General features: G+C 44.1%; 1 protein-coding gene across 3 annotated transcripts; it reads left to right on the forward strand.

Annotated features, from left to right (window-relative positions):
* The first annotated feature begins 6709 nt into the window (after positions 1-6709).
* YBX1 (Y-box binding protein 1) lies at positions 6710-25231 on the forward strand. 3 transcript variants are annotated; one of them, XM_039509243.1, is made up of 8 exons: positions 6710-7083; positions 7475-7538; positions 14944-14977; positions 18240-18329; positions 18568-18870; positions 19660-19742; positions 19829-20106; positions 24858-25231. In XM_039509243.1, exons 1-7 carry the CDS (start codon positions 6927-6929, stop codon positions 20073-20075), a joined length of 978 nt encoding a protein of 325 aa, XP_039365177.1. In that variant the 5' UTR covers positions 6710-6926; the 3' UTR covers positions 20076-20106; positions 24858-25231. The 3 variants fall into 3 exon arrangements, with proteins under 3 accessions (XP_039365177.1, XP_039365176.1, XP_039365178.1); XM_039509242.1 differs by having other exon boundaries at positions 6712-7083; positions 24853-25229; XM_039509244.1 differs by having other exon boundaries at positions 6720-7083; positions 19841-20106; positions 24853-24887.
* The last annotated feature ends 187 nt before the right edge of the window (positions 25232-25418 follow it).

Consider the following 25418-nt stretch of genomic DNA (forward strand, 5'->3'; position numbering starts at 1 on the left):
TGGTAGAATATTCAGTTTGACTGTGGCTATTCTTCCCAACCAAAAAATGGTATACTTCCCCCAGCCCCTGAGATCTTTTTTCATTAGCTGAAGTAGAGGTTTGACATTTAAATCATAGCGCTCCTCTAGGTTGAAATTTGCCAATTTGTACCCAAATGTTTCTTGGAGTGACTTTTCAGTGTCTTGAAATTTTATAGTTAGCATTTCAGATTTGACACAATTTACTTTAAACCCAGACACTTTCCCAAAATCCTAGATTATTTTGGAAACTAATTTTAGGGAAATATTTGGTTTAGATAAGAAAATATTGCATCATGTACATACAATGCCATTTTCTGATTTGTTCCTGAAAGTTCTGTTCCTGTTACGAAGCCATTGTTCCTTATCCTCTGTGCAAAAGGCTCCATGGCCAGTGAAAAAGTAAAGGAAACAAAGGATATCCCTGTCTGCTCCCTCTGTGTAATTCAAAAGGGGAGAGTTCACCCCATTAACTGGCACAGTGGCTTTTGGACTAATGTAAAGAGCAGAGATCTACTTAATGAACTGGAGGCCAAAGTCTGTATGGGACAGGACATGAAACAGAAAGTTCCCCTCAAAGGCTTTCACTGCATCTAGCAATAATGAGAAACTGATTTTTTTTTTAAATCTGGCATTATAGAACCATCGAAATGTAGGGCTGGAGATGATTTTAAGTACTGTCTGAATATTGTCTGCCATTTGTCTATCCAGTTTGATCCTGATTTATGTAAGCTGACAACATAGACTGTAAATGTCTAGCTAGTATTTTTCAGTTAACCAGTTGTTTTAAACATGTACCATGTTGATTCTGTATCTTTCTAGTTTCTTAATCAAAATGTTGTGCCATACCAAGTCAAATGCTTTAGAGACTATATATATTACATCAATACTATTACTTTTATCAACCAAACCTGTAATCTTGTCATAAAAAGCTATCAAGTTCGTGTGCCAGGATCTATTTTCCATAAACCCATGTTGATTAGCATTAATTATATTACCCTCCTTTGATATGGAACTCCATTAATTAGTCTTTCCATTAGTTTGCCTGGCATCACTGTCAGCTGCCAAACCTGTAATTATCCAGGTCATCCCATTTATCCATTTATTTGGTAGTGCTCTCTTTCTCTTGTCTGTAGAACATTGCCTACCTCTGTGGTCCAGGGTGACAGGAAGCCTGAATCAGCAAAAATGTGGAACATCCCACAAAATTCAGCAGTAATAAGGGTTGGAAAGTTCACAGGAAGAACAGCTGCCAGTGGAAGAGAAGGCTTGAATTCATTGACCTATTTTTTTCAATATGATACATATTGCACCTGAGTCTCTGCAGTGACAATGGTGTTGCCTGAAATCTCTCTGTGCCACCACAGGATAAAACAGTTGATGACCAGTACAAAACAGAAGGCAAAACTGGATGCTGGTGTCAGATTCTGGGGTGCAATCCAGACCAGCAAGGGGGTCTGTCACCATCCACCTCACAAACTTGGGTGCCTCACGAAGCTTTGCTGTTGTAGCTCCCAACCTGGCCACTCACAACCAGCCAAAACACATGCAGGTCAGACCCTTTGTGTCTTTCTATAGCTGCAGCCTTGGTCCAGTATCTCTGACCCCAGCAGCCTGTCAGCAACACTCTAGCCAAGCAGCCTTGGTTACTAATGGTAGGGAGACCCCAACACACTCCCAGTACCAAGTTTTCCCAAAAATGTGTGTTCTGCACAGCCCAGCCCTCTCCTGGACAGTTCAGATATTAAGATCTGTTGCCCCTGTAAGGAGTCACTATTCAAGTTTGCTAGTTTAACTAGAGTTACCAAACAGTCCAGTTCAAACACGGCTCTGGATTGGTTTAGATTAAAAATAAAACAAGTTTATTGACAAAAGAAGATTGGATTTTAAGTGAAATCACATAGCCGAGAAAGTTAGAAATGGTTACAAGCAGATAAAAATGAAAATGCATCTAAAAGTCTAAAACTTAATCGAGCAAGTTCTGGTTCAAGGCTCTGTTTAAGATGACCTTTCTCACCCACAGTGTTCCTGCAAGATGGTGACTGACCCTTTCCTTGGTCAGGATCTCTCCCAGAGACCCCAATGGGCTGGTGCCGTTGTCTTCTTAAGTGAAAGAGAAAACTCGGGGTTCTGCCCCTTCTTTTATAGTCCAGTGAACCTTGGGGGGTTACCATTCAAAGTTAGGTTTACTCAAGCAGTAAAGAAGTTGACATGGAGTCTGGTGGTGAAGGGAAGGCTCCATGCCTGTTTGCTTAAATGCAAATTTGCTGTCTCTCCTGCCATCTCCTCCCCCTGCTGTCTGAGGACCTGGTTTACTACTTACATGTAAACTGAGGTAAACACACTCCTTTGTTTTAGGATAGGCCTGTTTAACAACTTTTGCATAGGCAGGGTTTTGGACGTATGCTAACAACATCACATATAATGTTGCTACACACATTTCACTATGAAACTATTGACCAGTGAGTTATTAGTTTTCAAATACCACCTCACAAGGCATATTTTGCACAAAGATTATTACAATAGCCATGGAGGGTGTGAATACAGAGGTGCTTTTGGTCATAGCTGGTTGGTAAAAAATGCTCCCCCATCAGATCTCAAGGAAGATAACCAAGTACAATCCTGGTCTTTAAAATCCTCTACGCAAGGAGGGAATATCAACTTATGGGAAATTAGTGTTCAATTAAATATTCCCTGTACCGCAACAAATTGAAAGGGCCAAGTCTGTGATAGTCAGCCAGAGCCAGTAACACACTATCATCTTGGACCCAAGATAATTTCTCTTGAAGAAGGGGGGAATTCTCACATCTTAGACTGAACTGGTTACACAACATTCTCCTGGATCAACTGTCCCAAGATGACTGTTATGGGGTTCCTGGGATGCAACCTGAACTGTGGGATCGCTGAGCCCTCTGTCCCACATAAGAACGACCATAGTGGGTGAGACCAAAGCACAGGCGCCAACTTTTCAAAGTGCTGGGGTGCTCAACCCTTTCCCCCAAGCCCCACGGACACCCTGGTTCTGCCTGCCCCTGCTCTACCCCCACCCCGCCTCTTCCCACCCAGTTCCACCCCCTCTCTTTAGAGTGCTGCATCCTGGCTCCCCCCCCCCAGCACACCATGAACCAGCTGTTTGTGGTGGGTGGGAGGAGGAGGAGGTGCTGAGCCATGGGGCCTGCTGGTGGGCGGGAGGCTCAGCACCCACCATTTTTTCCCCATGGGTGCTCCAGCCCTGAACTCATGAACCAACAATAGAGACGCCCCAGCCAATTCCCCCCAGCTTCTCAGCCTTGTACCCCAGAACTGTACCATCTTGCCCTAGTCAGAAGCCTGACCAGTGTAAGTTGTCCCCCCTCGATATGGACAGGACACACACTAGCCTTTGTAACTGAGCTGAGATTTCCCAAGCGCTTCCACCAAAACACACTGTTTTAGGTCAAATATAAAACAGATTTATTAACTACGGAGATAGATTTTAATGATTCTAAGTAGTAAGTGTAGTTTCCCCCCCTTGGTTAAGCATTCTCCATTGTCTCCGTACTCTTTCTGAGACATCTTCATTGTATACAATTCCTGGGATAGTGGCTTCTCTTTAATGGGCCATCAGCATATCTGACTACTCCACTGTTGTACCTGAAAGGCTGGTTGTGGGTGTTCTCAACCTCACAACATATTTCAGTAGCACACATATAGCAAAACTTTGTAACGCCACACACAACAATATCACATACAATCCAACAGGATATTGATGGTCAACAGATCAAGACTTTTAAAATTATACATCACAAGGCATACTTTGTACAAAACAAATCATAAATAAATGACAGTGGTGAATATGGGGGTTCCAGGGTGCTGATTTGAGGTACAGAGTGCCACAATGACCTTTTCTGCACTTGTCAAATGACTCCTGACTTGCACATGATCACAGACTTGTCTATTCATATCTCAGAGACAGAGACTTGCTGTAATTGTACAGGCCAGTGCCTGAGAGATTAACTGAAGAGAATGAGTGTGCTGAAAATCCCTCATAGTTGGTGTGGTTTGAGAATCTCTCCCAAGTATAAGCAGAATAATGGGATTTTCAAAAGCACTATTGGAAATCCATGTCACATAGGGTAAAACTTTCAAAAATGCTTAAGTGATTTAGAAGTCTAAATTCAATTTTCAAAAATGACTCAGGTAGTTAGGGCTAGATTCACAAAGGGATGTAGACACCCAACTGCCTCTTTAGGCACCTAAATCCAACATCTAGTTGCCAATGACCATCTAACCCAATGACCTTCTCAAGAGCACTGTTCAGCTGTTGGCTAACCCTGTAGGACCCTAAAAGTCCCTGGGGTTCCACTGATGGGCATGCACAGAACTGCCTAAGCCTTTACACTGCCAAATGCCTAACAAGTGCTCTGCAGCTCTTGCCTTAGCCCCGGGGGGATTCTCAAACTAGGCCTTCCCCCACCTATCTCCCTAGCAGGGGTCTAATCTGATAGGCCTGTCTGAGCCCAGGATCTGGTGCTGCATAGACCGGTGGAACAGTTCCAACAGGAGAGATTGAGAGAGCCCCACCCCAGAATTCCTCATAGCCTGGTGGTTTGGGACCCCCCTTGCAGTGGGAGACGGATTCAAGTCCCTGCTCCAAATCAGGCAGAGTGTCTCATCCTAGGGGAGTGCCCTGACCACTGGGCTATTGGATTTCAGGGTGCAGCAGGGTGTGTCTGTGTTTAATGGTGGTTAAAGGAGTTGGTTTATCTGACCTTTGATGGGTTCTCCCACAGGAATGACAATGGCCACCCCATAGAAAGAGGGAAGGGGGCAAAATAAAATAAATAAAACACTCCAGGGTCAACTAATTCCAATGAGGGGACACAGAGATGGGAACACAGGCACAACTGAAGCATGCCAGCAGCAGGGCACGAAGCAGTGAACCCCAATCAATATAAATAAAATGTGCCCAGGGAATCAGGCTCTGATGCTCTGAGGAATTCTGCCCAAATGCATGCTTGAATGAGGACAAGGGAACTGCTTCACGGATGGCTTTCCTTTGAAAAAGCTTTCTCTGGCTAATGCAAGGAGTTCACAAGACAACCCCTGGACTTAGTGGGGTCTCAAATGAGGTAACAAAAAAAACCCAACACCCCAGGTGTGGGAGAAAGTGTAGTCACAACTTAAGATGGCTCTTGATGGTGTAAACAAAGGCCAGAACTCATCACGGAGGAGATGGTCCTCCCTCTCACAGGAAAAAAGGGTCAGCATTAGGTGTCTCTGTGAACTGTCAGAAACACACCGGTTCTCAGTTCTATGAAGCAACTGCCAATTGATTGTCTAAGAACCAAGCTAGAATAAAGGTTCCTCCACCAAAGAGTTAGAGGCAGCAGATCCTGCCCCTTGGTACTGAATACACAACAGTAGGGAAATGAACAGTACAGATCAAAGCTGCTCCCTGCGTGTCATATTTCAGTAGATACCTTCAGACCACTCAGGTAGAGGGCAAGGGCTCACAGGCTAACATCATGTATTGGAGTACCGGAGCAGGTCACACAATGATTGGATGATTTATTTGCCAAATGCAAAAGCGAGGTCCAAAACAACTTCCATTTCCTAAGCACACAGCAGTTGGACGCATGTTACACATGCTACAAAAGCACTTGAGTCAACCTAGTCCTGATGCTCACAGTCTAGGTCTGATTCCACTGATATCAGCCAGCCTCTCTACCATGGCCTGACATCCCTTCTGAAGCCACATTAGACCTAGCTACAGAAACCACCTCCCTTCCAGGCCTGGAGGAAGTGCTCAGGTCTCCGGGGAGTCCCCTCAGCCTAAGGGCAAGTCTTCACTACCAACGTTAAAACACTGTGCGGCAGCACTTTAACATGGCCGTGTAGTCATGACACCAGCACTGGGAGAGAGGAGTAGTTCGCTGGGCTGGTGCACTGACTACACTGCCACTTTCCAGCACTGACACTTGCAGCACTGGGGGGGGGGGGGGGGGGGGTAACACCCGAGCAAGAAAGTTGCAGCGCTGTAAAGTGACAGTGTAGACAAGGCCTGATGCAGACACCGAAGGACCCCCTGCCGCCGAAGCCCCAGAACATCCACCCCCGCCGCCGGGTGAGTAAAAAAAAGTAAAATGAAAGACCCCTAAGGCGCGGGGCCCCGCTTAAAGCCAGTCCTGCCTACAGTGGGGGGTCTGGGTGGGGCCGTGGAGCCTAGGGACACCTCCCAGCCCCGGGCCCGGCGCTCACACGGACCCAGCCAGAAGCAAGCCGGGCCTGCCCCTTCCCCGCACACTGGCCGGGGCGCCCTGGGGTAACCGCACGAGCTCAACCTCCGGCTCCCCGCCCCGCGCGGTAACCCGGCTACGCTAGGCAGAGGAGCGGCCCCGCGCGTTCTCCAGGAGGCGGGATCAGCAGGGAGGCTGCACCAATCACGCTCCGAAAGGGAGGAGCAATGAAATTGGCCGAAGAAAGGCCCGGCCGCGGTGATTCGTACAGCCAATGGGTGTGCGCGTTACATGAGAGGCCGGCTCTGGGGCCAATAGATGTTAGCGAGCTCTGTGTGAGGGACAGAAGCACCCAATAACTGAGCGCGTTCTATGAGGGGCAGGTGCCGTCACCAACGGTGTGTCAGTGACCGCGTGGGCGGATTTTTAGAAGCCAATGGGTTTACACGTTGCGTGACGGGCAATCTCCGCAGCCAGTGAATGAGGTAGTGGGCGGTGCGTGCGGGGTGGCTAGCCGGTGCGGGCCGCCATTGTGGTCAGTTCGATCGGTATCGGGAGCGGAGAGCGGAGCCTAGCGAGCCCGGAGCAGGGAGCAGCCCCCCCCCCACGGCCGGCCCCAGTCACCATCACACCGCGGGAGGCGGCGCAACAGCCAGTCACCACCACCGTCCGCACCGAACAGCCGCCGCCATGAGCAGCGAGGCCGAGACCCAGCCGCCCGCCGCCCCTCTCCCCGCGGCGGCCCCCATCGCCCCCGCCGAGTCCAAACCTAACGGCGGTACCGGCAACGGTGGCAGCGGCATGGCCTCGGCGGCGCCCCCCGCCGGCGGGGATAAGAAGGTCATCGGTGAGGGGGCTGAGGAAAGGGGGTCTGTGGGCGTCATCCCTCCTCCCCCGCAGGAGGGCGCGAGACCCCTTCCTGGCGCGCGCGCAGTGGCCGTTGGGCCCCGCGTGCGGCGGTGGATGGGGGCGGGGCTGGCGCGGAAAGACTCAAAATGTCCGCCATGCGGGGCCTTTGTGTGAGACCCACGTAGCCACGTGCCCTCGCGGGACCCCGGCGCGCAGCGCTCCATGAGGCCTAGCCGTCCTGAGGGGCGGTGGGCGAAGGGTCCGGGCGCTTGACGCGCTGGCGTGGCGGGAGCGCTGAGCCCATCTCGGGCGCGGTGAGAGCCTGGCTCGGCTGCACGGAGGTGGGGGTGATGCGTCATGTGACTCACGTTGGGTTCTTTTTCTTTCAGCAACGAAGGTTTTGGGAACAGTAAAATGGTTCAACGTAAGAAACGGCTACGGTTTCATCAACAGGTGAGGCGGGAGGTGCCATGTGCTCGCTGCCCGGGGGTGCAGGGGCGGGATGGTGTCCCGAGAGCTGGGTGGGGACTGGGGGAACACTTTAGACAGACTCCCTGCATCTGTCATTCTGCTCGCTGACCAGGCCTCATCTGACACATCTCTCACTGGCTCTCAGATGAGTCTTTAAGAAGTTTCTCAAGCGGCTTAGTGCTGAGATAACTAGCCTGGGGAATGGACTGAAGATTGGGTTGGTGGGTTTGGTGGCTGCTGCAGAACTTCCTCAGGGGAGACATTTGACTATTGAATACATTGTAGTCATGGCTTTTTTCCACCCAACACTACTCACATTAGGTTTATTCTTTCAAATTATTTTGTTTTTAATTTTACCCCAAACCAGATAAGAAATCCAATCATAGTAACTCCCCCTGTCCCTTCCTGCTTCCCCCCAGAACAGCAGGACTAAAACACTGGGCTGTCATCATAGCCTCATCTTTTGGCATTTGGCCAGACACTTGTCTGCAAGTGTTGTCTTGGCTGACATTCTGGATATTTCCAAGCAAACACTGGACCCAAATGTGGTTATAGTTTCAATAACATTTTCCATGGTTGCTGTAGGGAATAACATGTATGGTTCAAGTATGACCTGATCACTATCCCATGGAGCTTTTCACAGAAGTGGTAAATTGTTAATCCAGATGTCCCCTGTACTCTGTATTCCACTTTTATTCTATTGCAGTGTTTTCAATAAACTGGTTTTATTTAAAAGGGATATTTATTCAGTGTTGGAGGTAGTTGATTTTCATAATGTAGTGATTCTTGTCTTTGATCCTTTGAGATAAGGTTTAAATGTAAAACAGTGCTGGTTCATGTCATGTGTTAATACTTGTTTGATTCTAAGCTGTGTTTAAGTCTCCAAAACCGATAAACTTTAGTAACAGTCTTGCATTAGATATTGATATTTGCATTGGTATTTTCAAAAGTTATTTGACTATAAGGATAGTAATTTATACTGAGCTTAGTTTCATTTTTATCAATGCTAACTGAACTACAAAGAGCACACTGAGTAAAATGGTCTGGTCAAGAGTTTTATTTTTTAAACTCATTCAGTTTGCTGTTCTGCGCAAAGTTAGATAATTTTTTAATTAAATATCTGTTTTAAACCTGTTGCAGGGAACTTCTAAGATAGCTAACATTGCAAGAAGTTGGAATTTTTTTCTCTATCTTGGAATTTCTTAACTTTGTGCATTTGACAGCACTTCATGTAAACTCCATTTTCATTGTTTGCTCTGTTGTCAGTTAGCAAGGGAGACTAAGAAGTCCCTTGTAAAAATACCTCATTAGATTAAAAATTTGCATAAGGAGTTTTCTGAATGAATTTTAAAAAGACCAACTATGTTTTCTAAAGTGTTCTCTATAAGAAAATGAGCTGCTTCCAGTTTTTTTAAAATAGACTAATTTCAAGTATTTCTTGCATCTTGGAATATTTTAATAAGAGCTATGTTTGTTAATACTTGAGATGAACTCTCTAGATGTGACTCAGCAGAGGTACTTAAATGCTGGTTGCATTTTAATAAGATGCAAAATTCCATTACAGCTCAATTCTAGAAGCCTTCTGCATGTAGGACTCTCATTGAAGTCAGTGGGTGTTTTGCAAAGAGAGCTTGCAAAAAGCCCTTAGAGTTATTCTCCTTGCCTCCGTATTACCTAAATTATCTGGGAGTCTCAGAATACCTGAACACAACCCCACCAGCACACACCCAAATAGGGTAATGTGAAATAATGCAATAAGCAACTATAATAGATAACAGTTAGTTTTATTGTAAAAATAAGATGTTTATTTACTCTTCTTAGTGAACCAGAGCACACACTTCTTGACATCCCAACAGGTTATTGTCTAATTTTTCCTCCCAACACTCCCAATTGTTTTTGCGCTTATGTAGGAACTAGTGTTGACAAAGCAAACTACTTTGAATTCCTTGTTTATCCGGGAGGGTGCAAGTGTAGGCTTTGATGCGTTCATTCATAAAATTGGCTGGATTATATAAAAGGGTCTACTAGATTATCTTTAATTGGTTTTGCACATGTATCATTTAAATGTCTGGACATTCCTATAGTTTAAGTAAAACACACTTCTTATGTACAGTCTTTTAATTCTATGGCTGAATCTTAAACACCAGACCAGTGATTAGCTTTTTAAATTGTAAATGCTAGCAACTCTTGCATGTGTATGGAAACAGTGGGTTATACATTCTACTTGTAGGGAAAAGCATTTACAACTACATTCATTAAAGAAAATTTCACTTAAAACTCAAGGTGACTTCAGATTATACCAAAAGATAAATTTAAAATTTGTAAAAGAAAATACTCATTTACTCATTTTGGGGGGAGGGGATAGCTCAGTGGCTTGAGCTTTGGCTTGCTAAACACAGGGTTGTGAGTTCAATCTTTGAGGGGGCCATTTAGGGATTTGGGGCAAAAATCTTTCTGAGGATTGGTCCTGCTCTGGGCAGGGGGTTGGACTAGATGACTTCCTGAGGTGTCCCTTCCAACCCTGAGATTCTATGATGATCTCATTGCCAGATAATACCACTTGAGGCAATTATTTTAGGAGTTAAAGTATTAATGTTTATATGGATAATGAGCACATTTTGAATTACATTAGGATTTGCAAAAGGAACTTTTATAAAGGATATAAATCTTATCCTTCAGGGTGAGCAAACCTCAAAGCAGTGGGGTAGGAAGAAATTTTCCCAAAGGGGATATTATATTCGTAACTCTCAGCTACCTAATTTCTTGTGGCTTCCTGTGATGCAGTTGGTACTAGCCACTGACAAGATATTGTATTAGATGGTCTGAGGAATAGGAATCTAGAGTAGCATACTGCACTTTGAATTTTAAGAATTTGTTTTAAATGATGATCGTGGTCCTGTTTGACCCTAAGTCAGTTAACTTTAAGTTCACTGCGGCTTTCCTTTAAGGTGACTGGGGGAGTTCTAGATCATCTCAAGCCAAATTGGCAGCTGTTACGTATTTCAAAGCCAACTGGGGGTGTTAATCTTGCCAGAAGTAGGCACAAATGATTTTGGCGGGTAAATGTGATGATTCAGCACCCTGATCCTGGGGCAATGCTTTGAGAAGCCTGTCATCCCAGCAACTGGGAAGAGATGAGGTTCTGGGATATCTAGAAGGATCTTGTCCTGGGACCTTGCTCGAAGATTTCATCTTTCATATCTTCTGGCCAATAGCTATCTTATTAACTTGAAGCATCACTAACTGTTGGTAAGGTAAAAATGCTTGTGCTCTTCTCCTGTCTAATGGTTCCTGGAGGCTGTGGTGTGTTGTTACTTTCAGTTTCTCTGCCTACCGAGACAGTAAAGAGGCTTACAATGCAGTGCTCTTCTTAGATGTTCTCAGTTTCTGTGTTCCTGCTCCACTAACCCCTGAAGCTCACAGCACTCCCAAGGAATAGCAGCATGAAACTCATATTTGTCCACAGAGTATGTTTTTCTCACAGTTGCCATATAATAAAAATGGTTCTGTGCCCACACGTAGTGTCAGTATGATATTGGAGATCAGTGTGATGTAAATTATGAACAGGAGTGGTCACTAAACTTAACTTAGTATTTTTAGAGCATCTAATAATTTCATATCACAGTGCTTAAAGTGGTCAACTGAGATTGCCCAACTCAGGACAGACAGCTGAGAAACAGGGAAGGCACCTCAAACTAATGTTTAGTCCATCATTAGATTTCACCAAACCAGTGACAAGATGTGTTCCTGTATCAATACAATGGCTAACAAGACACAAACACAGTCTGCCTAGGCATTCTAGCACTTTGCTCACAACCCATAGAATTGGACTCTGATAGGAGGTTACTGAAAACCAGATTCATCATATATAAAGTTCTTCCAATCCCAAGGGATCAGCCACTTCACCAGCTCAATATATAACTCTGATCTTACCCAAAAATCACTGAGTCAATCCTTTAGTAACTAACAACTAAAGATTTAATAACCTTTTTTTAAAAAGGTTATAAATGTCTAAGTGAACATACATTACAATTGATTTCAGAGATTGCAGGTCAGGATCGTTGTGGTCATAGGCGCAGACTGCAGGGCTGGAGCACCTATAGAAAAAAATTAGTGGGTGCTGAGCGTGCACCAGCAGCCAGCTACCCCCATGCCTCCTGCCCATTGCAGTCAGCTGTTCCGTGGTGTGCCGGAGGCATTGGGAGGGAGGGGGAGAAGCGGGAATGGGGTGTGCTCAGGGAGGGGGTGGAACTAGGTGGGAAAAGATGAGGTGGGGGTGGGGCATGGGGAAGAACAGGGGTTGAACACCCCCTGGGGCTGCTGGTAGGGTGACTGGACAGCAAATGTGAAAAATCGGGACAGGGGATAGGGGGTAATAGAAGCCTATATAAAAAAAAAAGACCCAAAAATCGGAACTGGCCCTATAAAATCGGTATATCTGGTCACCCTATAAGCCGGTGCCTGTGATAGCAGTGATGTAGGCCTGCTAGCGTATAAAAAGTATGGCTTCACCCCCAACAGATTAGGGATCATTCAGTTCCCTGTTTTAAGCTTCCTTGTTAGAAATCCAGTCCAGATATGAAGCAGGAAATGAAGAGACAGCAGTGATGTTACAGCTTGCAGTTTATAGCCTAGCCCAGGTGCATGAAAAGTTGCTAGCTCAATATGAAGTCCAGAGTCACACGAGCATGAAAAGTTACTGGTAAAAGATGGAGTCTTAGGTCACATGTCCTTACATGGTTTGCTGAATTGCAGGGGACAGCCATTGGAAACGAAAGGGCCGTCACCACAATTGACTAGCCCTGATGTAAATTTATTGGCTGGGGTGGGGGGTGGAGGGGTGTAACCCAGGAACAGGGGGGAGGGATAGCTCAGTGGTTTGAGCATTGGCCTGCTAAACCCAGGGTTGTGAGTTCAATCCTTGAGGGGGCCATTTGGGGATTGGTCCTGCTTTGAGCAGGGGGTTGGACTAGGTGATCTCCTGAGGTCCCTTCCAACCCTAATATTCTATGATACATTTGATAAGAAACACATAGCCAGTATTCATAACTTCAGCTACAAAGAAGATAGATGCATATAAACAGAACTATCAAACTGAACAAATCATAATTTTTTTCTGTTGATATCTGACATGGCATACTATGTATTAGACAATGCAGTTGCACAATAATGGTGATACATTAGTGATGATGTACACCTGGTTATCATTCCGTCCATCACATTTCAGTTTTCAGTTCTAAATGAAGTCACACGAGTTGTATTAAGACTACTCCCTCCTTGTAGTGACTCTCTCTTGACTGCAGAACGGACATTGAACTGGCTTTATTTGCTGCTGTATTGCAGTGCATGTTCAGCTCTAACTTTCATTACAGCATCTGAAGTGACTCCTTCCTACTGAATATTGGTTTGGGTTTTTGCAGATGTATTGACTTGGTTGTCCAGATCAAATCTTTTAGTGTCTTCCCATATTTCTGACCTCTTTAAGTTCCTTTGAGTAGTGTTTGAAACTCCTCCCCACTTAAAACTGCAAATTTTACATGCTTCATCTGAAGGGAAGCACACTCATGTCTAGGGAAGGGCTTTGATTAGTGCTATCATTCACTGTCCATAAAGACTCATGAAATAAAGGGGGAGTGGGGTGGCAAATGCAAAACTAAATAAAATTGAATAGGTAGTGTGCCTTTCCTACATTGATGCTACCTTGTCTATCCATTTGCTGCCATACAAATGGATTTATGCTGTCTTCGTGCAAGCCTTGTGTACTGAATGTTTTCCCTGATCTGATCCACAAGGCCGCTAGCCTCTACATTCAGGTTCCCCTGAAAGACCCACCATTGACGTAACCTGTGAGAGAACTAGCTGGCAGTGAAAATCGTGAGTAATTGGGAATAGCAGATACATTCTATTTTATTTAAAAAACAGTAACCCTATATTAAGATGACACGGCCAGTCATCAGCTTAATCATGCTACTCTTTTTCTGAGGATTGTGAGCTTGCTGGGGAAAGCACTGTGATCTTTGCTTGGAAAGTATCTAGACACTGGGGCTCTACCAGAAATTATTGATTTTAACCATTACCCATGCTAAAATTCCCTCCAGTTCTCCTCCCCATATCTCCTTTGGACCTGAGTGGGAGTGGGGAGAGAAATGGTATCTGTTAGGAAATTTGGGGCACCAAATTGCCCCAAATACAAATTTTGTGGTGCCCTACGCAGCTGCGTGCTGCTCCAGTGGCCAGCCCGATCCCCCGGCGGGCTGAGCTGGCCAGGAAAGCTGCCCCTGCCCCACCTCTTCCCCAAAGCCTCCACCTCTGCTTCACCCTAGCCCCGTCCCCACTCCACCCACTCCACGTGCACTCACCAGGTGGGGGGAAGTGGAGTGGGAATGCCTTGGTTTAACACGTTGTTAGTGTAGCCTCACATTCTACAAGGCAGCAGAAATAGAGGGAGGAGACACAATAGACACATGGCAGTAGCTGCAAACAGTTCCCTGCGGGAACTGAATGTGATGATGAACCCACACTATCCCACTGGAGTGCACCAGTCCCTCTACTTTCCAAAATGCCGGGGGGTGCATGTGTGTGAGAGAAAGACACAGACACCATGTATCAGAGGGGTAACTCTGTATCCACCAAAACAACGAGGAGTCCAGTGGCACCTTAAAGACTAACAGATTTATTTGGGCATAAGCTTTCATGGGTAAAAAAGCCTACTTCATATGCATGGAGTCATACTGTGTGAGAGAGAGTCTCTCTAAGTATGCTGACTCCACTCTAAGTACACTGCCTTTTTAAGTAGATCACCAAGTTGAGACAGCAGTTGCTGCCAGCAAGCTTCCTCCATCCTGAGCCCTGTTGCATTCCCCACTGATCTGTGGAGATGGGGTACAGGAGTGGGGGGAGAGTAGACACCCTGATATCAGCTCTGCTCTTCTCCCCTGCACAGCAAGTAGGAGGCTCCTGGGAGCAGCTCCAAGGCAGAGGGCAGGAGCAGCACACCTCAGTGGGGGGAGGGACACCTGAATTGCCTGGCAATTGATAGCTGATGAGGGAGGGGCTGCTGACTCACCCTGGTTCCCAGCCCCCACCAGCTAGCTCCAACAGGCTGCTCTTCCTGCAAGCAGTGGACAAAGCTGGTGGCTGCCAAACAGCGTTATAAGGGAGCATGGTGCAACTTTAAACAAACATGTTCTCGAATAGATCAGCGACATAACATTAACCGGTACAACGTTAAGTGAGGAGTTACTGTACTGATGCTGATAACCATTGTGGTCCTTGTCAGGACCTCAAAGTTAGCATTTGGCCCCTAGCCAAACCTTAGCGAGTCTAGAAAATGTGCTGGTTTTGTTTACACACCCTTTCTGAATCTGAATTTTATTATGTGTTGCAGGAATGACACCAAGGAAGATGTGTTTGTACACCAGGTGAGTTACTTTTGTGCAGGTGGGAATGCAGATACCTCTTTTTAGAACTAAAGCTTGTTATGCTGACTTGGTGAACTGTACTGGTTGAACCTTAACCGAAGGGAGGGGGAGCATATTAGATGCTTTGTTCACTGAAGAAATCTTAATTCTCCATGGTCATCTGCCTTAACACCATGGATTTTCATTATGTGGGTACCAAGTAGTACATCCATATACACCTCTACCCTGCTATAACGCAACCTGATATAACACAGGTTTGCATATAGTGCGGTAGCAGCAGTGCTTTAAAGGATCCGGGGCTCTGGCTGCTGCGGGGAGCCCAGAGCCCTTTAAATCACTGCTGGAGCCCTGCCGCTGCTACCCGGGGCTGCAGCAGCTGGGCTCAGCTGGCGATTTAAAGGTCCTGGAGCTCCCCACAGCGGAGCCCCGGGCTCTTTAAATTACCGCTGCAGCCCTGCCAACGCTACCCCGATATAACGGCGTTTCACCTATAACGCAGTAGGGGTTTTTGGCTCCCCATGACTGCGTTATATTGGGGTAGAGGTGTAGTTAAGGATGCCAAATCTCCATTGCAATCCTGTATTTTTCATGCCTGGGCAGTTTCATATTTTCCACTTAACTTGAAAACCCATGTGTGCAAGTGTACAATTCCCTTAATCTGTTAAGATATTTTTGAAGAATTTGCCAAAAAAAAAATTAAAATCCAAATACACCTCTATCCTGATATAATGCAACCTGATATAACCTAAATTTGGCGCTAACTTGGTAAAGCAGTGCTCGGGGGTGGCGGGGGGGTGCACTTCGGAGGATCAAAGCAAGTTCGATATAACATGGCTTCACCTATAACGCAGTAAGATTTTTTTTGGCTCCTGAGGACAGCGTTATATCAGGGTAGAGGTGTAAATGTTTGACTCTGTCTTTCATGGGGAGAGAAGTAAAATTCTGTCATCGGTTAGAAACTATAAGAATACATGGAAAATTCACAGCCTGGGAAGAAGTAAATAATGGGTGCAATAGGAATAAAACACCCCATGAAATTCAGCTATCTTATTTAAGTTGTGGAACTTGCTGCTGTAAGGTGTTCGTGAAAGCTTAGGGTACGTCTTCACTAGCCGCCGGATCGGCGGGTAGCAATCGATTTCTCGGAGTTCGATATTTCGCATCTCATTTAGACGCGATATATCGATCGCCAAACATGCTCCTGTCGACTCCAGAACTCCACCAACGTGAATGGCGGTAGTGGAGTCGACATGGGGAGCCGCGGATGTGGATCCCGCACCGTGAGGACGGTAACTAATTCGATCTAAGGTACTTCGACTTCAGCTAAGCTATTCACATAGCTGAAGTTGCGTATCTTAGATCGACCCCCCCCCCCCCCTCCAGTGTAGACCTGCCCTTAGTGGAGTTTAAAGACTGCTTGAGTGAGTGCCTGTACTTATATTTGACTAAAATCTTTATACTGATGAAACACTATATGAGAGCTAGTTATTAGGTGTTTTTTAAAAATATGTAATTTGATGGTGTTCTTTTAATATAGGCAGTGAGTACATGGTAAATAGTAATCAGTTTAGATCCAATCTGAAATAAATATAAAATCTGTGACATTATAAAGCAAATCTCTAATTTGATAGGCATTTGAGGAAGATACAAACTCTCTCCCATCCTGTTACCAATTTGGGTTCTTTTCAGACATCAGTTATGCAGAGCAACTAGAAGAGCAGGTTTTCCTGGTGCCATCTTAACACAGAACACTAGATCTGTAGACAGAAAATTTGCAAACGTATTGTTAGTGGATTTCATTCCCTCTGGGGCATGAAAATGTTGGGAAGCTGTCAGCACTATTTCACTTTTGTGAAGTTCTCATGCTTGTGTGCTACTTCTGAGCTCAAAAAGTGTTTGGTAAACAAAATGTAGTTTTGTGAGGGATTAGTGTGTACTGAGTATTTACAGGATTTATTAAAAATCTCCTCTGACTCCAGAAAACGTGGGGCTTTTCAGTATGTAGTTGCATAGTCTGTTAGAAGCTGTAGGATTGTTTCTGTAGTGTTGCAAGTTTAGACAGCCTAATCTTAATTTTAAAATATACTCAGAAATACAGGATTGAACACTTTTTTTGATCAGGGTGTAAACTAAGCTTTTTAAACAGCCTTGCAATGTTGTGGCTACAACTGACTTGAGGGAAGCAGTGCCTCAGCTTCAGGCTGTGTTCAAGTTTGAACTGAAATGAGATCAGGCAATTAAGTTTTCCTCAACTGTAATTGTACCATTGCGTGTAGTACTTGCCATGTAATTTTACATTAGCTTATGCTGTTTAATTTTAGATATCAATATCTGACTATATAGTAGCATAAACACTGCTGTGGAAACATCAGTATCTCTTGCAAATTCTCAGCTGTAACAAAGGTTTTAGAATTTATAATCCAATAACTATTTTCAAACTGAAGGGCACTTAAATTGCTACACAGATACCCAAATAAGTGGCCTGACTTTAAAAGTGGTGAGTTGTTATAGTTTCAGTGACTTCAGTGGGAGTTTCATGTGTTCAGTACTTCTTGGAAAAAAGGCCACTGGTCTGGATATGCTTTTTTAAAGTAGTCTTTGTTTTGTGGGGAATAATAGTGTGATGGAATCCTGAATACAAAAATTCTGGGGTAAAGTTTTTTTCTTTTGTCTAGATCATTGAGAATCTTTTAAAATATTCCTGACAGTGATTTGGTTTATCAGTTTGATTGCCTTATCTCATTTTTTTAAATTCTTCAAGGCATGACAGTTAAGTGGAGTAAAGCTTGCTGACAAGCGTGCTCCTTGTTTTGACAGTACTGGACATGAGCAGGCTATTTGCTATACTAATGCTGCATACCATGTTATATTGTCAGACTTATGGGAACCATCATAGGCTAGTATCAGTGGCTTTTGACACTTATCTTGTAGGTCTGCTTCCAAGTAATTTAAATACTTGTAGCATTATTTTAAGATGTATTCGAATGTTGCCACTGTAGTTGAAATTACATGTTACTGTAAGCAGTCTTGGGCTAGCACTTTTTTGTTAGACATTTTCCCCTATGAAATCTAGCATATTTCTGTTGAAACTAAAAGTTAGTTTACATGCTGATATTGCTGAATTTCTAGTTCAAGGAAGCACATTCTCCCAAGGAAAACTGAATGATCATGTATGTCCAAAATCTAGGAAATCTCTTCACACATCTTTGCAATCTCTGCATGCTGTGCCTCTAAAGCTAATTCTGGAATGTTGTGTTACTAGACTGCCATAAAGAAGAATAACCCCAGGAAGTACCTTCGCAGTGTAGGTGATGGAGAGACTGTGGAGTTTGATGTGGTGGAAGGTGAAAAGGTGAGCATATTCTCTAATGTTAAAACTCACAGAAAAATTGATTTGCAATTTGGGCTGATGTTTGGTGGCTCTGAGTAGATGGGTAATGGGACACGTCCAAGAGGTTACTTTTTTTTTGCGCTTTACAATACATCTGTGCTCAGTTAATCCTGATTTACTTACATTCTCACACCATAACTGACTCTTAACTTTTTTTTCCTCTTATGATCACTACTTAACACTGTCACACTGTTTTTAGGGTGCAGAGGCAGCTAATGTTACAGGTCCTGGTGGAGTTCCAGTACAAGGCAGTAAATACGCAGCAGACCGTAACCATTACAGACGGTATCCACGACGTAGGGGTCCTCCACGCAATTACCAGCAAAATTACCAGAACAGTGAGAGTGGGGAAAAGAACGAGGGATCAGATAGCATACCAGAAGGGCAAGCCCAACAGCGCCGTCCCTACCGCAGGCGGCGGTACCCACCTTACTATATGCGTAGACCTTATGGGCGTCGACCACAATATTCCAACCCTCCTGTGCAGGGAGAGATAGTGGAGGTAATTTTTGTATAACATTTGATACTGTACTATCTTACTTATAATGGAAGGGGGTGCGGCGTTTCAGCTGCCTATGTGTAGGATGTTGGGTTTGTTTCCTTTGTGTAAGGTTTAGCAATACAAATGAGTTAAAGAGCAGAAATCTGGTTTGCCAGCAGACTGTCAATTCAATGCTATAATTGAAATATGAATGTGAGTCAGTAATTTTTTCACATACCTTTTTAATTATTTAAAGGTAATCACCTAAACTAGACTCCACATAAAATGCATCAGTTTGTGCCCTGGGATCTCTTTGGTGCTTACCAGATACTTTGCTCTTACCCAACAAAGATTCAGTGTTCCAGACTGCCACTATGGCTAATTGGTTTAAGTCATTTAGTTCAGGAGTTCTCAACCTTTTTTTTTTCCCTGAAGCCCTCCCCAACCTGCTATAAAAACTCCACGGCCCATCTGTGCCACAACAGCTTGGTTTCTGCATACGAAAGCCAGGGCTGGCATTAGGGGGTAGCAAGCAGGGCAATTGCCTCGGCCCCCCCCACAAAGCTAAGTTGCTCGGGCTTTGGCTTCAGCCCCGCATGGCAAGGCTCAGGGCCCAAGGCTTCAGCTCCGTGCTGTGGGGCTTTGGCTTTCTGCATTGGGCCCCAATGAGTCTAATGCCTGGCCATGCTTGGAGGACCCACCCTGAAACCTGCTCATGGCCCCCCATGGGGCCCATGACCCCTGGTTGAGAACCACTGATTTGGTTCGCTCTTGTAGCTGGCTGAGTCGTCTTAATGTACATTATTTCAGGGTGCTGACAACCAGGGTGCAGGAGAACAAGGCAGACAAGTCAGACAGAATATGTATCGGGGGTACAGACCACGATTTCGCAGGTATGCTGCAGCTCCACTTGTTATGTTATGAAATTTTGTGAATGTGCTGGAACACAGTGGTCAGATGCTGCATCCTTAAAGCATAGCTTGATTTTCAGGGGTCCTCCTCGTCAAAGACAGCCTAGGGAGGAAGGAAACGAAGAAGATAAAGAGAACCAAGGGGATGAGACCCAAGGTCAGCAGCCACCTCAACGTCGGTACCGTCGTAACTTCAACTACCGACGCAGACGCCCAGAGAACCCTAAACCACAAGATGGCAAAGAGACGAAGGCAGCCGAACCACCAGCTGAGAACACGTCCGCTCCCGAGGCTGAGCAGGGCGGGGCTGAGTAAATGCCGGCTTACCATCTCTACCATCATCCGGGTGGGTATTCTTGTTCTCTTTTGAGGATATTATACTATAATAGAGTTCCTTCAAAAGCTTTCTTTGACTTCTAACCTACTTCAGGTTTTAACTGTTATAGTATGCATTTCTTGCAATTTGGATTTGGTGTGAATGCACATGTTAGGTAACATGACTTGTAACAGCTTGCAAGTTCAAGTTCTTTCAACAGTACAGCTATAAACTAGTTGGGGGACTTAGCTGCAGCAGGGTTCTGATTTCTAGATGGGACCTTAGCCAGGTCCTGTACAAGGCTAGTCTTGGATATGTTTTGTGCATTAGCCTGGTGGCAGATATTTAGCTCTCATGTGTGCTGTAAATAGGAATCATGTGGAGTGGTTGTAATTGTACTGTGAATGAGATCTTAGTCACACCTTACAACTATATGGAACAAATATTGAAATAACCAAACATCTACAAGTAAAAGCAGCATTGTTTGCTAATTCTTTAAAAGATGAACCCTATTCTTGATTGACTTTTGGTAGAATTATGTAAGTAATAGATGAATGGAACAGTGGGCTAATATTGAATTTTTCAGCTAACTAAAATAAACTCAAACTGGCTTGGCTAGGGTCACTTTCAGATGGTCTGAAGACAGGTTGAAACACTTCCCACAAGGTCACAATAAACACAATGTAGTGACTTGAGGGAGATGTTCTAGTAGGGTTATTGCAGATGTGTTAGAATCAGTCCTCATCTGGAGGGGAGAATAGCAGTACATTAAAACTTCTAGATAATACTAGATTGAGGAGTTGCTAAAATCAACTAAGATTGAGGAATAACCCAGGATGCTAGAGAGATGTGGACAGACTAAGATTCAACTTGGAAAAACTAATACTTAGAGAATGTGAAACTGAATCTTGAAAAAAACCTAGCAATGATGAGCAGCCAATTAAGCATGAGTCTGCAATATGGTATGCCAGTAAAAAGCCAGTGTCGTGTTTGGCTGCATGTGCAGAGACACCACATCAAAAAGCTGGGAGGCAACAAGCAGTGCTTGGTGTGGCTGCCCTTGTAATATTGCATTCAGTTTTGGCCTTTTCTTTATCAGAGAGGAATGTTTTACTGACCATGGCGAAGTTTGTAAAAATGAAGATTGGAATATGGCCTTTATTTAGTAACTTGGGAATAGGCTCATTTCTAGGACCATCACTATTCCTGCCCTTTGTTTGTTTTCCTCACTCCCCAAACCTGCTTTTCTGTGTTTGTCTTTGTTCCTTGTCTTTGTATGTCCTCTGTTCTTTTTCATCTGTTTCCTCCACTGCACCAACCTTTAGTTCGCACCCTGCGGACTACCACTCACCATTCTGTGAAATAGTTAAGGTAGACACCCCTGCATTATCCCCTAATGTAATTTGCCCGTGCTCCCTCCGGAGCTGGGGCTGGGGGTCAGAGCAGGGCTGGGTGGTGCTCACTCCCTGCCTCCCGGAGGGTGGCCTGGGCCTCACTGCACCCCCCGAATGTTCCCTTGTGTCCCCCTAGGGAGACAGGCCCCACAGTGTGGGGACCACTGATGTAGACACTAGTGTTGTCATTAGTCTTTAATATTAACACACCAAAGGGATTATTAGGGAATGCAGGAGTTTGCACCTGAGTTACTGTTTAAAGCCCTGTGATTCAGAAAGGCAAGACTGGGAGTCTGTTGTTCAGTTAATGCTTTCAAGGTTGTACTCCTAACCATGAGGGCTAGAGACTCTTTAAATGAAAGTTTAGATTCTGTTGAATTTGCATGTCATACAGGTCCCGTTTATTTGATTGGACACCCCTGCTCTAGTTGTTCCTAGCAAAGAGCTTGCTAGTAGCTGATAGATGTGAATGCCTGTCATTCATCTCAGAAGGTATTAATCTTAACACATCGCTCAAGTCAGATGGCAACTTTAGTTTCTCCTTAACATGGGACAGTAGTGCTCATCTATTTCTTGTATACTGGGAGATCTTTGGGTGCTTAGACGACACTTGAAGAGATAGTGGAATCAGGTTCTTTATTTCATGCTTCTCCCCCAGAAAAATTCCTCACTCCTGCCTTAAAGGGGAAAGAAGATGCAGTACTTAAATGTCTTCTGGACAGCAAAAGCCAAAACCACCAGGGGCTAGAAGCCTCAGACTTGCACAACTGCCAAAACTTTAGTCTTTCACCTAATCTATGTGAGAGCTGCAGCAAGCTGTGAATTTAAAACATAGCACTGCTGTAAAATCAATTTTGATACAATCTTTCTCAAATAACATTGTATTGAAAGTCTCTGGAAACAGAGGATGGGAAGGGGAAGTGCACTGACACATAGCTTAAGGTCAAATGCAGCATACGACCCAATAGATAAGTGGCTTCCTCACAAAAAATAAGCTGTTTTGATAACTGTAATAGGTATGCAGCGAGTAAAATGGTGGCACATAGTCAACTGAACTCCAGGTTTGAGTCACAATAATGGGGAAAATTTCTGAGCTAACACTGCGTAGGAAAGATGGGAAGTATGGCAAGAGACCACCAGGGTTTAACCAGGAGCTCTTCAATGATCTAAAAATAAGAGTCCTACAAAAAGTGGAAACTAGGTCAAATTACAAAGGATCAATATAAACTAATACTAGAAGTATGTAGGGACAAAATAAGAAAGGCCAAGGCACAAAACAAGATCAAACTAGCTAGAGACATAAAGGGTAACAAGAAAACATTCTACAAATACATTAGAAGCAAGAGAAAAGGCCAGGGTAGGCCCGTTATTGTCAGCCCCCCCCACCCCCTCCAAACCCATTGAAGAACACAATGTGGAAATGATAGAGGTGCTTAATAACTTCTTTGACTCTGTTTTCACCGAGAAGGTTGGAGGTGATTGGATGTCTAACATAGTGAATGCCAGTGAAAATGAGGTAGGATCAGAGGCAAAAATAGGGAAAAAACAAGTTGAAAATATGTAACTTGTCTAAGTAATTTTTAAAGTCACCAGGCCTGATGAAATGCATCCTAGAATACTCAAGGAGCTGACTGAAGCAATAGCTGAGCCATTAGCAATTATCTTTGAAAAGTCATGGAAGACAGGAGAGATTCCAGAAGACTGGAAAAGGACAAATATAGTGCCCATCTCTAAAAAGGGAAATAAGGACAGTCCAGGGAATTACAGACAAGTCAGCTTAGCTGCTGTACCCAGAAAGATAATGGAGCAAATAATTAAGCAATCAGTATGCAAACATCTAGAAGATAATAAGGTGATAAGTAACAGCATGGATTTGTCAAGAACAAATTGTGTCAGACCAACCTGATAACTTTGTTTGACAGGGTAACAAGCCTTGTGGATGGGGGGAAGCAGTAGACATGGTATGACTTGACTTTGGTCAAGCTTTTAATACCGTCTCGCATGATCTTCTCATAAAACAAACTAGGGAAATGCAACCTAGGTGGAGCTACTATAAAGTGGGTGCATAACGGATTGGAAAACCATTCAGAGTATTATCAGTGGTTCACAGTCATGCTGGAAGGGTATAATGAGTGGGGTCCCGCACGGATCAGTTCTGGGTCCGGTTCTGTTCAATATCTTCATCAGTGATTTAGATAATGACTTAGAGAGTACACTTATAAAGTTGGCAGATGGTACCAATCTGTGTGGGGTTGCAAGTGCTTTGGAGGACAGGATTATTATTCAAAATTATCTGGACAAACTGGAGAAATGGTCTGAAGTAAATAGGATGAAATTCAATGAGGATAAATGCAAAGTACTCCACTTCGGCAGGAACAATCAGTTGCCCACATACAAAATGGGAAACGACTGCCTACGAAGGAGTTCTGTGGAAAGGGATCTGAGGGTCATAGTGGACCACAAGCTAAATGAGTCAACAGTGTAACACTGTTGCAAAAAAGCGAACATTATTAGGAGTGTTGTAAGCAAGACACGAGAAGTAAGTCTTCCGCTCTACTCCGCGTTGATTAGGCCTCAAATGCAGTATTGTATCCAGTTCTGGGCGCCACATTTCAGGAAAGATACGGACAAATTGGAGAAAGTCCACAAATTGGAGAAGAGCAACAAAAATGATTAAAGGTCTAGAAAACATGACCTATGAGGGAAGATTGAAAAAAAAAATTGGGTTTGTTTAGTCTGGAAAAGAGAAGACTTAGGGACGTAAGTTTTCAAGTACATAAAAGGTTATTTACAAGGAGGAGGGAGAAAAATTGTTTTTAACCACTGAGGATAGGACAAGAAGTAATGGGCTTAAATTGCAGCAAGGGAGGATTAGGTTGGACATTAGGGAAAACTTCCTGTCAGGGTGATTAAGCACTGGAATAAATTGCCTAGGGAAGTGGAATCTCCATCATTGGAGATTTTTAAGAGCCGGTTAGACACCTGTCAGGGATGGTCTAGATAATACTCAGTCCTGCCATGAGTGCAGGAGACTGGACTTAGATGACTTCTCGAGGTCCCTTCTGGTCCTATGATTTGTGCACCTTAAGTGTTCCAGGAATCTGTATTGAATTAATTAAAAATAAAATAAAATAAATAATTGGAGATGTACCAATCTTCTAGAACTGGAAGGGACCGTGAAAGGTCAAGTCCATCCCCCTGCCTTCACTAGCAGGACCAAGTACTGATTTTTGCCCCAGATCCCTAAGTGGCCCCCTCAAGGATTGAATTCACAACCCTGGATTTAGCAGGCCAGTGCTCCTCCCCAATTTTGCAAATGATTTACCACCAGGAACACTTAAGCCTGCAACACACATCTTTGACAGTCTTTTTCCTTTTCCAGTTTAGTCATCAAAGAAGAAAAGAATATGAAATAAAGAGAAGAATATGAAATTCCAGCAATAAGAAATGAACAAAAGAATTGGAACTGAAGACCTTAAGTGCTTGCTTTTTGCTGTTGACCAGATAACTAGACTATCTGCATTATCTATGCAGCATGGGATTTTTATTATTTTTACCTAAAGAAGTCTCCTTTTGGGAACGACAAAAATGTTTTTTAAAGGCCTGTTTTTTCTCAACACACCTTTTAAAGGTTTTTAAATTGTTTCATATCTGGTCAAGTTGAGATTTTTAAGAACCTCATTTTTAATTTGTATGAAATGTACACCTGATTTTTTCAAGTCAAACTGCAAGCATCTGTTAATAAAGGTCTTAAAGAATTGCCTTGTGTTTTGTCTGTTTCAGCTCTGCTTTTCCTTTTACTGAAAGGTTACAGGCTGCACCTTAAATGTTAGTGTAAAGCAATATAACTGCTTCTTTTAAAATACTTATAAGGGGACTTTGGACTTACTTGGTATTAGTGTTATATTCGTTTTGGATTACTTGGAGGTCTTTATCAAAATTCATCTT

Source organism: Mauremys reevesii, linkage group 21 (genome assembly GCF_016161935.1).
Source record: "Mauremys reevesii isolate NIE-2019 linkage group 21, ASM1616193v1, whole genome shotgun sequence".
NCBI lineage: Eukaryota > Metazoa > Chordata > Testudines > Geoemydidae > Mauremys > Mauremys reevesii.